Consider the following 13,110-nt stretch of genomic DNA (forward strand, 5'->3'; position numbering starts at 1 on the left):
ATGTTATTTATCTCGGCGATTGCTATTTCTTTCAATATAAGAGATTAACCTGTTCCCCAGCTCGAATGCTTAATATTTTTCATTGAAGTAAATATGGTTCTGTTAGTTGATTAGACAGAACTAAATATTCCTTTTTTCTACATGTATGATAAAACACTCTTGAAGACTTTTTTACTTTTTTCAGTTCGAGATTTTAAGAAGATGTATTTCATAATTCCGAGTAGAATAGATTAATTAGTAGGCAGCAACACAGAAGAAAAAAAAATTCTACGTTAATATTAATACTAAAGAAATGCATAATAGATATATATATAGTATACGCCTCTTGCTCAAAGTTTTCCCATTATTAGTTATTATGCAATAGAATATTTTCATCTTTACTTCTTCTTTTGTTTTATTATAATTATTCTGACATAGTGATACTGTCAGTACACTGTGTTAAGGGTTAGGAGCTTACAAGCCCTAACTAAACCAGAGACGTTCGTGTCAACATGTTGCGACGCGTAAACTCGCTTTATATACTGAATAAGATGAGTAAGTTATAGTTATAAGAATAATCAGGGTTATAGTCATCTGTATAATACTAGCCAGAGCACTATATAATTTTTAGCAGAAATATATGGGCATGTGGCGTAGTTGGTAGCGCGCTCCCTTAGCATGGGAGAGGTCTTCGGTTCGACTCCGGACTTGTCCATTTTTTTTAATTTTTTACCTGTCATGTGATCAAAAAATTAAAAACGATAACATCTAAAGTAAAGTTGTATTTGGGCTTATCTATCGGTAGCTGGGTCTTAAAACTTTAGAATTATCTGTTTGAAAATTACTTCTAGAAGTAACTTCAATGAGTTATGAGTAACTTATGCTTCTGTGAATAAAAACTGCGAATCTGATAGGTCCGACTCAAGTTTGTCTCCCCAATCTAATGATAGCCATATCACACTATCCTTAGAACACCTCCAATCTGAATTCACTAAATTCAAGATTGATACTTTAGATGCCTTATCACGCTTTGCAACGGCTCAGCAAAATAATTCATCAACTCAAGAGCAAATGCTAAATATGATGCATCAAATTATGCATTCTCAATCCAAAACCGATCCATCCATCGTTTTGCCTACTCCATCATTCAAAAGTTCCTTTAATAACTCTTTGGATTCAAACTTGTTTCACCATGATTCACCAAAGTTTGATAGATCAACTCCCACTACTGCAAATGAATCTTCAGACAATCAATTTAGTTCTTTCAGTTCCATTTACCCTAGAACTATCTCTAAACAAAATCTCACCACTACCCATAACCTGTACTATATCTCTGATAAGTCAGAGTTTGAGCAATGGATTCGCTCGTTTGCATCACATCTTAGATCACAAGACTTGGAATTTGTATTCTCCAAATCCAAAACAGATAATCTCACTCCAGATATCGACTGCAAGAAATATATTGTTAACATATTTCAAACCTATGTCCATGTCAAAGCCTATCCGACTTGGTTTCAAGATGACTTAAACACTGGTTACCACTCAGTATACAATCTTAGCGAATGTGCCTAAATTCAAGTCACAACTACAGCTACTTCCGACTATAACCGTGTAGTAAAAGCCTTAAATTCCATTAAATATGATTGTATCTCAGATGCTAATAGATTTCGTTCTTATACCTTAGGTCTTAAGGAAAAAGCGACTGAAATTGATTTTCCATTACGTGATGATTACATTTGTGAACAAATCGTTGACAACCTCACTGGTGATTATCAATGCCTCCAACAAGACTATCGGAGATTAAAAAAAACAAATAATTATGGACTCAAAGATCTTCTGGATGATATTGTTGATATTTATACTGATGTTCGTCGTCGTGAAAAAGCACCCAAACCTTCCCCAAATTCTAGTACCAAACGTCAATTATGCAAAAGTTTAAAACATACTGCTGACAAATGTCCCAAGTTTATTGAAACTTCTAAAATCGAATACTACTACTCTACTACCCTTTGGTCAATCGGTTATTATTCATGTTACTGATACTGATGGTAAATTAGATCCACGCGGTTTACTTGCTTATGCTCTTACTCCTTCTACTGAATCCAATGGTTACTTATTTTATGTACCTGCATATAATAAGGTTCTTGATAGTTCCAATTATGAAATTGTTCGCGAATCAACCAAACCTACGATTGATTCCACACCTAATGTTTTTGATGAACTTTTAAGCTTCTACGATTCTACTAGTCCAACTATAGGCGGTACCCCTTCTGCAGATGACAATATCTCCGCAGATGATCTTGGTCTTACCACAATAGATATTACTGATATTCCAGAAACGTCGCCTACCATTATAGATGGTCCTAACACCTACGTTAAATCTATAGAAGAAGTTGTCGACACCAAAGGCTTTCCCACCAAAACAATAACCTCTACTTCTCAAGCTAGTCAACCAGATGCAGTCTCTACTGCAAATTCTAGTGCGATCAACACTTCTATCCTTCAATTAGATCCAAGTGTACTTGATACTCATCTTTCAGATGATCCTCTATATGTCGACAATGATACTTCTGATGAAGACTTCCCTGATGACAACTTCCATGATCCTTCTGACACCCATGCTCAACTTCTTCAAAACACTCGATACTATCCTTGCTGAAAGAAATAAAAAGTTTAATCAACCAAAATACATGGGATGAACAAATTATTATTGCTGTCCCTAAAGATAAAATTATAAACTCAATGTTTATATTTACTACTAAAAGAGACGGTACGCATAAAAGCAGATGTGTTGCCAGAGGAGATTTACAAAAAAAGGAACGTCTGATGAAGACGCTACAACAAACACTGTTCATCAGCAATCACTAATGGCATGTCTTGCCCTAGCATTAGACAATGACAAACATATCACCTAGTTAGATATATCATCAACCTATCTTTATGCCCCATTGAAAGAGGAGCTATACATCAGAACTCCGCCTCGTATGCATTTGAAAAATAAGGTCATGCCTTTATTAAAATCATTATATGGATTAAAATAGAGTGGAGCAAATTGTAGACTAACTGAAGTAGACTTATGGCCATGCGTATTTAAAAACAAAAAATTTCGCAATAGATTCTTTGGATCAAAGGCCATGAGGCTAAGAGATGAGGTAAAGAATAACAATCTCCAAGTCTATTACATCCCGACCAAAGACAATATAGTGGATATATTAACCAAGCCAGTATCAATAGTAACTTTTGAAACATTATCAAATAATACTTTTTATTAATGATGTTTGGTTTATAGACGGTATATCAGAGCTGTGGCATTATGTGTTATAAGTCGTGGGTTTGTGTTAACAGCTAATAAAGTATGAATTTAGTTGTAATTGTGGCTTTATACAACAACTAATAACAACTTAATATTATAAATAATCCAACATGCATTAAGCATACGAGGCCTCACTACTAAAAATACCCAAGTAGTGATATTAAGAAGGTATTAGGACGTGATAGGTTCTATTTTAATATCAGACCATCAATTCGTTGATGGTGGATCTGTCCACTTTTTGGAGTATAAATTACCACGAAAATATCCCAAAAGTTTATAACTGTTCATTGTATATCCTGTATATATTATATATTCCCTTTCGAAAGAAGCAAGGAGAATTTTTTTATAATAATAATATAATAATTATTCAAACAGATTACTTAACTAAGAATTAAACTATGAGCAACAATATTTTGAACAGTTCGACCGCTGGTCAGTAACTGTGTAATCTTTTAACAAAACACTCTTCTTGAATACTTCAAGAACTTTTCGTATTTTATATTTTTTTTCTTTTTATATATAGCTTTACATATTGATACTCTACTATTTAATAGATTATTATAGGGTTTTATTTATTTTAGCATCTCCAATGCATTAAATAAATATAAATTTGTTACAATTGCGAAAGTACTGTTACATATAAAAAACATTAAAATAGAAAAAATATACGATAATAAAAAAATACAAAAACTAAGCTAATCAAAATTTATATTTGGCTAGATCTAAACATTGTTTTCAAATCAAATATCTATAATTCATAAGGTAGTAAATAATATCTCTAAATATTTTAGAGTATATATTGAACATTATTAGTACTGCAATTAAGGTTACATAGCGAGTATGAAAACATTAGAAACAAGTAGTCAACAAAAATTCTTTTTTTTATGAATAAAATTAGAACTTGTTAACTAATATTTTAAACTCAATATTTTGAGAATTACCACCAAACGATCAGAAAAGTTGAGAACGATATTGTTTTGACTAACAGGTATTATCTTGTTCTTGTCCAATTGTTTTTTAAATTTAATAATTACAAGAAGGACTAATTGCTTCCAATATTATTTTAAATTTTATTAAAGCTCAAGAAACACCAATATGTTACAGCTCTTTTTAATTATTCAGACATTTTTAACTATAATATGGTTGACGATGCCATATCTTCGGAGAAGCAGAAGATGTTAAATTCTAACGAAAATAACATTCAAATAACTAATACTTGAGATGAGATGTAAAAAAAAAATAGATTTAAACAAAAAAATAGTCAGAAGGGCACATTTAATCAAAGTTTTGAAGTTTAATTATATTATATTTATATAAAAAATAACAAATTCTAAATTTTTATTTATTGTGTTAAACAGTTAGCAAGATGTCAAAACGCCAAAGGGAAGATAGTGATAACCTTCAAGAGGATAAGAAAGAATATGGTATTATAAAAGAATATAGAGATTTAGAGAATGACCAATCAACAAAGAAGGTTCAGATAACCCGTACCGGTGATATTAAAATTGCTATTGAAGATCTAAACAAGATCGAAAATTTATTTTCGAGAGCAAAAAATAGCAAAAATAATAGTATCTTTGCATATGATGCAAAGGCTTTAGTGAATATTAGTGAAATGGCACAAATTAGTATTAAAAATTGGAAAATGGACGTTACTGGTGGAATGGTTAATGTGAACAATATTATAAATGGTAGCAAGAAATATATGTTGAAAGATTATTTTAACGCTAATGGTATTCAAGAAGTTGTTGAAGATGATTCAAGATCGAGAAATAATGAAGATGATAACAATGAAATGAATATTACTAATAATAATAACCCTATACAATCAAATACATTACAAAAAACTGTTCTTAGAAGTTCTTATTTAGACCAATTTAACAAATATGACAACTTTTTTCAATTTAATTGGTATAAATTAGGAGGGTTATACAATGAATTAAGCCGCGGTGTTGATTCATCTGACCATTTAATGGGGCCATTATCATTGGAACAAAAAAAAATTAGAGTTAACGCTGGCCCAAGGAAACGTGATGCTGCTGTAGGAGCCGCAATCACTGCAGAAAAAGTTACGAAAGAAACTTTAAATGTTAAACAAGAAAAAACCACGCCTGAATATGTTCAAAGAAGTTATAAAATTTTAAAGAAAAAAATGGGATTTGAAAGTATTAGTCTCTTTAAATTTATTATTGATCCTGAGTCATTTTCAAAATCAATTGAAAACCTATTTTACACAAGTTTCCTAATTAAGGAAAATAGATTGGTTCTTGAAGAGGATGAAGATGGTATGCCAACCATTAGAATTAAAGAAGAAATACTAAGTAATACACAGGAAAGGGCTATTGAAATCCAAAATAGAAACAAGGCTCCTCAAAACCATATTATATTTCAAATGGATATGCCAACATGGCGTAAGTTAATTGAAAAATATGACATAAAATCCAGCTTTTTACGTAGTTCTAAAAAATCTCACAAAAATTTGAGCACATGAAAAAAAAAAATATAAGAGATAATTTCTGAAAGTGGTAATTATAAATGAACCCCTAATTTTTGTTCCACCCATCTAATGCCAATAAATCCTCCAAGCTCCATTTTCGTTGAGGTAATATATTTAGAGAGCTTTTCAAGTTTAAACTTTCATATAATTCAATGCCTGCCCAGCCAATCATAACTGCATTGTCTCTACATAATGCTGGTTCTGGGAATATGAACTCCTTAAAAGTTGCATTTAATTCATTTGCAAGCATTGTTCGAAGTGTCTGATTACAAGCTACACCACCTGCGCAAACTAGTTGATTTATGTTCTCTAAGTCCTGTTTATGATTTATGATTGATCTTTTCATTCTTGTTATGATATGATTAAATACTGCCAATTGAACCTTCTTGGCTGCCTGACTTGTAATATTAATATCACAAGGTCCGACTGCATCCAGCTGTTTTTTCAATACTGAAACAAAAGGTGAAAATGAAAACCCATCCAGTTTCTTATCCCAGGTTAATAGAGGATTTGGAAATTGAAAATCTTCATCACTTCTTTGACTATTTCCAGGCTGTAATCTTGCTAATTGTTCCATCTCTTGTGCAAGCATGTTACCCTTTAATCCCAATTCTCTAGCACATTTATCTAAGGCATCTCCTGCTGCTATATCTAACGTGTTACAAATTACCTTATGTTCTTCGACTGATTTTGATACCACTAATTGAGTGTGCCCACCACTAACTAGAAGAGTAGCAAAGGGGAAGTTCAACGAAGATTCATTTTTTAACCTAGATACCAAGAGATGACCTAGCATATGATGAACACCAACTAGTGGGACGCCACGCCCTACTGCTAAACCTTTAGCAAAATCCAAACCTACAGCTAATGAACCGGGCATCCCAGGACCTCTTGTGGCACACACAAGATCTAACTTATTATCTAATGGGATTTTTTGAAGTATAAGATTCACCATGTCAGCCAAATATTTTTGATGATGTGTATGCGCTTTAGTTGGAATTATACCGCCATCTGCTACACTATCAAGAGTAATTCTTTCTTGAGCTATAATTTGGGTCGAGGCTGTCTGCTTATTTCGGTTCAGTAGAGCTACACATGTATCATCACAAGAGGTTTCAATGGCCAATACATTGTATGACCTGTAACAAAGAATACGTTTTACCAGACTTAACCCCGTATTTTTCATTTTAGCTACTTTAATAGTATATCATTCAATTGAATATTATCTATACTTCTTATGCTTTAACAGTTATATATATGTATATATATACATACATTCAACTAATTGTTGCTTTATATTAAGTTTTAGCACCTATTTTTTTTAGTAATATTATCATGTCAGAGTAATTATTATTTGCTTACCAGATGGCTCGATCTTGCCGAAATAGCCACTCCGATCGAACAGAAATTGGAAAATTTGGCAAATGTAGTGTTTAATGAAAACTATTTAGTTAGTTTTAAGTTTGTTACTTAATCAAGGGAACCTGTCATTTGCATTTGTTAGATACTATAATTTTAATGTTAGCTTGCAGAAATATAAATTTCTTTCTCTTATAAGTGTGACTTCACTTTTGAAATTCATTGCACATAGTTTAAAGTCTCTAGGGTGTTTCCCTAATTCAAAATAAGGATCTGAATCTATCTTACCTATACACTGGCTTCGAAATATTTGTTGTTTTGAGAACCTGTATATATCATAAAAAGACTCTGAAACAATCTATACCACAATTTTTTGAACCTTCGTTTTGTTTTCAATTTTTGGCTAAAGCTACTAATTTTATTTTCTGTATTTTAAATTATTTTATTATATATATATTTTTTTTTCATTTTAATAAGACTTGATGAACCAATGCTATCACCCAACCCAGATATTCCACAACCACAACCTACTGATCCACCACTTCATCATAATACAATTGCAGGGGTTTTATCATGTCTGATAGCTGACACTACAATGCACCCTTTGGATACATTGAAGACCAGGCAACAGGGTTCCAGCCAAAACGTTTCACTATACAGTTATTTCATCAAATTATCCAGACAAGAAGGATTTCGTGGGTTTTATTCAGGATATTCTGCTGCGTTAAGCGGCTCAATTCCTTCTGCAGCAGTATTTTTCACAACGTACGAATTTATTAAGAGAGAATTACGACCGTATAATGAGCCAATTTCCTTTTTAATTGGTGGTCTAATGGGTGATCTTCTAAGTAGTGTTGTGTACGTTCCTTCTGAAGTTATTAAGACAAGATTACAATTACAAGGAAAATTCAGTAACCCGTTCTATGTAAAGAACTATAACTACAGAAACTTCAGATCTGCCATCAAGTCCATATGGAAAGTAGAAGGTAGAAGCACATTCTTCTGGGGCTACGGTGCTACTCTTGGTAGAGATCTACCGTTTAGTGCACTCCAATTTGCCTTTTATGAAGAATTAAGAAAGTTTTGTATTTATCTTAAAAATCAGAACCAAACTAATCCATTCGGACTAAATATATCCAACAACAATAAAAATGATAACTATCTACCCTTAAGTTTGGAATTATTAACTGGTGGGATAGCAGGTGGGCTGGCTGGTGCTATTACCACGCCTTTGGACGTAGTTAAGACCAGAAAGCAAACCCAAAGTAATTTCAATGGATCTTTGTACCAAAACTTGCTCAGCATAAAGACTACTCAAGGCTATTCTGGCTTGTTCAGTGGAATAGGTGCCAGATGTGTCTGGACAAGTGTCCAAAGTAGTATCATGCTTGTTGTGTATCAGTTCCTGCTTCGAGAAATAGACTCTCCTCATCATTTCAAATATTTGCATAGTTAATAAAGCAGCATCTTACCAAAAATCTCGTTTCTTCAAATTATTTGTGATACTCGTGCATTTATTACAAATCATTTTGCCAACTATTCTAGCTATTACCGATTTTAGTCATATCCATTTTCCAGTTGGACCCTAGCACCCTACTGTCCCTGCCAGCTTTGATAGTTATCATTGGTCTGTAAATATATACCATGGCAAACACTCCCTTGAAAATGGACCATCTCACAAACACACATATTCACCCTCACACTCTCATATATACTTTACCCTATAAATACGCTCTCCCCCCTCCCCCCTCTATATACAATCCATCCTGTAAGATATGTAGCATAAACAATTCTATCAAACTTGACATCCACAAGGATCTTATAAACTAATAACATCATCATATAGATTATATATGTGTCGTATAGAAGATATATGCGACACTAGCTTTCTTTGTTACCCGCGTTTCAATATTTTTTCAAATCCGGTGGGCATATGTTAAGCTATATCTTAATTAAGTTACACGCACGCGCTATTTAATGCAATTCCAGTACTGTTTACGTTTTATAAAAGAGAAAGTATAGAGAGGATATTTTTGGAATTCCAAGAAAAATAGAGTATATCGAATGGCCAATCCTGTATATTTACCATTATTGTTTGGAAGACACAGGATAGGATAATACGACATTTTTGAATTATTACAACTAAACAGTTGTGCTAATTAGAACCGAAATACATCAACTTTCATATCTTACGAAAGGGAGTTGCTAATTCAACAATCTAATTTGACGATACAGAAGGTTATTTAACATTTAATTTCTCTCTTACTGATATATACAAAACCATTTCCAAAAATATGCAGTATGTTGGCAGAGCAATTGGTTCAGTTTCCAAGACTTTGTCTTCTATAAACCCAGCAACGCTTTCTGGTGCAATCGATGTTATTGTTGTGGAACAACCAGACGGAACATTGGCTTGCTCACCATTTCATGTACGTTTTGGTAAGTTCAGGATCTTAAAACCGTCACAGAAGAAAGTTGAAGTTCTAGTTAATGGTCAGTCCACCAACATTCCCATGAAATTGGCAGAATCAGGGGAAGCTCATTTTGTCTTTGAAACTTCAACAGATATTAATAACATTCCTGATGATTTACTAGCTTCACCTTTACTTACGAATATTAATAGCCCCCCTTCGTCACCAGAATCTTCAAATATCACAACTCTGCAAAATGGTCCTAATGATGGTACGTCTTCAATTACAAATCCAACCAATAATAATGTTAAAAACAAGACAAAGAACAAATTAGAAGAACCTAGTTTCTTAGATATTAATGAAGATCCATCAGAACAAACATCTAACGTGTTGGATCATTCTTCTTCCACAAATTCCCTGTCCAATGATGCAGTGCATACTGCAACCGTATCACCAACCCCTGATCAGATCAACATGTTTAAAAAAAAACTAAATAAAACATTGACTGATATTCATATACCAAGCAAATTAGATAATAATGGCGATCTTTTATTAGATATGGAAGGTTATAAACCAGATGAAGAAATGATGGATTTCACAGATGAAAAATTGAAAACTTTAATAAAGGATGAATTGGGTAACAATTTCGATATCTCAAAGATTGTGAAAGAAGATGAAAATGGTAATATTAAAATTATTCAACCAAATTTAGATGACTTAGAGAATTTTGATATAAATGATAATAGTAATAGTGATGGGGCATTTAGTTCCAATTCTTTCAATAGTTTATATAAAGAAGATATTTTACGAGATCATCCACAATTAGACCATATTGACAATAATAGTAATGATAATGATACTTTTGAATTTCCAAAAACAATTGATACTATTGCAGAAAGTCTAAATTCTCAATATTCCGCTGAACAAGATGATATCACTATAGGAACTAATGATCTTGCGAATACTACAACTAGTACCACAACAACAACAGCTACAACTGCTGCAACACCGTTAATGAATAACGTGGAAAATAGAAGTGTGAACGATAGTAATAATGCGATCAAAATTACTGAAAATAATCCCTCGAGCACTTTTAACGTTGATCAAAAGAATATTTCTCCGATGAATTTTGAACCTGGGAAAAATCAAACTCCAAAATTAGCCAAGAATTATATCAAAACTCTAAGATTAACCAGTGATCAATTAATGTGTTTAAATTTAAAATATGGTGAAAATGATTTAACATTTACCGTAGATAAGGGTAAAGCCATAGTAACCTCCAAATTATATGTTTGGAGATGGAATGTCCCCATTGTAATTAGTGATATTGACGGTACAATTACCAAATCAGATGCATTGGGTCATTTAATGAACTTGGTAGGCAAAGATTGGACCCATGTTGGTGTAGCAAATTTATTTTCTGAAATTTCTAAAAATGGGTATAACATTCTATACTTAACTGCTCGTAGTGCTGGACAGGCTGATTCAACAAGAAATTATTTGAATTCAATTTTACAAGATGGTGTTAAATTACCAGCAGGACCTGTTATCTTATCACCAGATAGAACCATGGCAGCACTAAGAAGAGAGGTTATTCTTAAAAAACCAGAAATATTTAAAATTGCATGTTTAAATGATATCAGATCATTATATTTTGAATCCATTGGAGAAAGAATTGAATATCAATCTAACAAAGTAGATAATCTTGACAATAAAAATTCAAATTCACCTAATGAAAATGAATTCAATTCTAACAATTCGACGGAATCTATATCTTCAGTCACGTCTCAAAATAGAGCTGTCATTAAAAGATGTTTAGTGAAACGAAGCCCGTATTATAGTTTATACAATCCATCTTCTAAAGTTAACAACGATGATATGTTGACGCCATTTTTTGCAGGATTTGGTAATAGAATCACAGATGCATTATCCTATAGAACTGTGGGAGTTCCAAGTTCTAGAATTTTCACAATTAATCCTGATGGTGAAGTTCATATGGAATTATTAGAATTAGCGGGTTATAGAAGTTCATATGTCCATATCAACGAATTAGTTGATCATTTCTTCCCACCAGTAGTGACATTGGAATCTGATTTCAATTTTAAAAGCCCTACAAGTTTTACACCTGGTTCACCTGTCTTTAATACCACTAACATTAATAGTTCTATGGATATGGGAGATATGAGTCATATCAATTTGAATAGTCCCGAGAGCATGCACAATAATTCTAATGACGATCATTTCAACGATCATCCTAATACATTCATCATTGGTTTAAATCAAAATGGTATTACAAGTACCACCACAGTGGATACAAAACCATTCTTTAGAAATAATCAAGAGGAAAAATATACCGATGTAAATTTTTGGAGAGAACCATTAATTAATATTGATGATTTATCTGATTTAAGTGATGAATGCAACCCAGACCAACAAGATGACAGTGGTACTATCAATAACAAAGATACCGAAGAAGTACTTCGATTAAAGAGTTCTCAAGGAGAAAATAAGAACAAAAATAAAAATAAGAAGAAAAAACCAGAATCAATTTCCAAGAAAAAATATGCAGATATTCCTAAGCAGTCCTCCAATAATAGCAATACTCCTACAAATAAATCGACTCAAACCAACACTGGTGGTGGATCTAGGGCATGGAGTTGGGGTGGCGGAAGCAATAGGAATAATAAAGATATTTTAGAGGAGAAATCACCATTAAATGATAAAACAATCACTACTGCCGAACAAGCCACTAGCACTCCGACTAAAGAAGAAATTGGTAAGAAAATTTATTTCAATCTGGGCTCTCCCTTGTCATCACCAAAACTTTCATTCATAGGAAACCCTGATTCGTTGACCGAAACTACCACAATTTCTATAGAGCATAAAAATTCCTCTAATCATATTGATGGTACCAACACTATGACAAGTTTAACAGAGAAAATGAATCATCTCTCGATAGGTTCCACACAACCTGGCCTCGCCACTTCGGGAATCTCCAAGATTAACGTCCTGGATGACGCACATTACAGCGAGACAGATTTACCTATCTTGAATACAGACTTACATCAAAAAGTCACACAATCAAACAACGAAGAAGAAGATGACGATGACGAATTTGATGAAGATGAATTTGATGAAGATGAATTCGACGAGGATGATTTTAGTGACTAGAATACTCCTTCCAGCTCGTACACTTCTCACATATGTCGCATAAATACATCTTAGCAGGCACATAAGCTCCAACCACGTAGCCCTCTTGCATGCCACCCAATTTATACCCCTATATACACATATATAGCTTCATATACTACATCACAAACACGTAAAACATGTATCTTGCACTGTCATATCTTTTGTTGTCCAATTACTGACACCCAAATTCCCGTCGTCTAATAAAGTTATCAAACGACAGAGTCGAATTTTCAAAGTCCAATAAGATGGCCAAACGCGGAGAGTTTTCGGAGAACAAAGGTGAGAAAACAAAGAAGCACGAACCGAGATAAATAAGACAGAGGCATTGAATTAAATTCTTGGTACAGGGTCCAGAAGAT

The 13,110-nt window shown here is 33.0% G+C and overlaps 5 protein-coding genes and 1 non-coding gene across 6 annotated transcripts; 5 read left to right on the top strand and 1 right to left on the bottom strand.

Annotated features, from left to right (window-relative positions):
* Nucleotides 1-621: 621 nt before the first annotated feature.
* On the top strand, nt 622-694 carry TBLA0Btrna17A. The gene has a single exon. It is a non-coding gene; the product is annotated as a tRNA-Ala (tRNA).
* A 356-nt stretch (nt 695-1,050) lies between these two features.
* On the top strand, nt 1,051-1,551 carry TBLA0B07225 (uncharacterized protein; the record flags this gene model as incomplete). Its single annotated transcript, XM_004179011.1, has 1 exon — nt 1,051-1,551. One exon carries the CDS (start codon nt 1,051-1,053, stop codon nt 1,549-1,551), a length of 501 nt encoding a protein of 166 aa, XP_004179059.1.
* A 3,107-nt stretch (nt 1,552-4,658) lies between these two features.
* Nucleotides 4,659-5,783, top strand: NSE4 (Smc5-Smc6 complex subunit NSE4; the record flags this gene model as incomplete). The annotated part of the gene is made up of 1 exon (XM_004179012.1): nt 4,659-5,783. The coding sequence occupies one exon, from the start codon at nt 4,659-4,661 to the stop codon at nt 5,781-5,783; it is 1,125 nt and encodes a 374-aa protein (XP_004179060.1).
* A 52-nt stretch (nt 5,784-5,835) lies between these two features.
* Nucleotides 5,836-6,975, bottom strand: QRI7 (putative N(6)-L-threonylcarbamoyladenine synthase; the record flags this gene model as incomplete). The annotated part of the gene is made up of 1 exon (XM_004179013.1): nt 5,836-6,975. The coding sequence occupies one exon, from the start codon at nt 6,973-6,975 to the stop codon at nt 5,836-5,838; it is 1,140 nt and encodes a 379-aa protein (XP_004179061.1).
* Nucleotides 6,976-7,638: 663 nt separating this feature from the next.
* Nucleotides 7,639-8,604, top strand: MME1 (Mme1p; the record flags this gene model as incomplete). The annotated part of the gene is made up of 1 exon (XM_004179014.1): nt 7,639-8,604. One exon carries the CDS (start codon nt 7,639-7,641, stop codon nt 8,602-8,604), a length of 966 nt encoding a protein of 321 aa, XP_004179062.1.
* Nucleotides 8,605-9,442: 838 nt separating this feature from the next.
* On the top strand, nt 9,443-12,730 carry PAH1 (phosphatidate phosphatase PAH1; the record flags this gene model as incomplete). The annotated part of the gene is made up of 1 exon (XM_004179015.1): nt 9,443-12,730. One exon carries the CDS (start codon nt 9,443-9,445, stop codon nt 12,728-12,730), a length of 3,288 nt encoding a protein of 1,095 aa, XP_004179063.1.
* Between the last annotated feature and the right edge of the window lie 380 nt (nt 12,731-13,110).

Source organism: Henningerozyma blattae, chromosome 2, assembly GCF_000315915.1.
Source record: "Henningerozyma blattae CBS 6284 chromosome 2, complete genome".
Taxonomy (NCBI): domain Eukaryota; kingdom Fungi; phylum Ascomycota; class Saccharomycetes; order Saccharomycetales; family Saccharomycetaceae; genus Henningerozyma; species Henningerozyma blattae.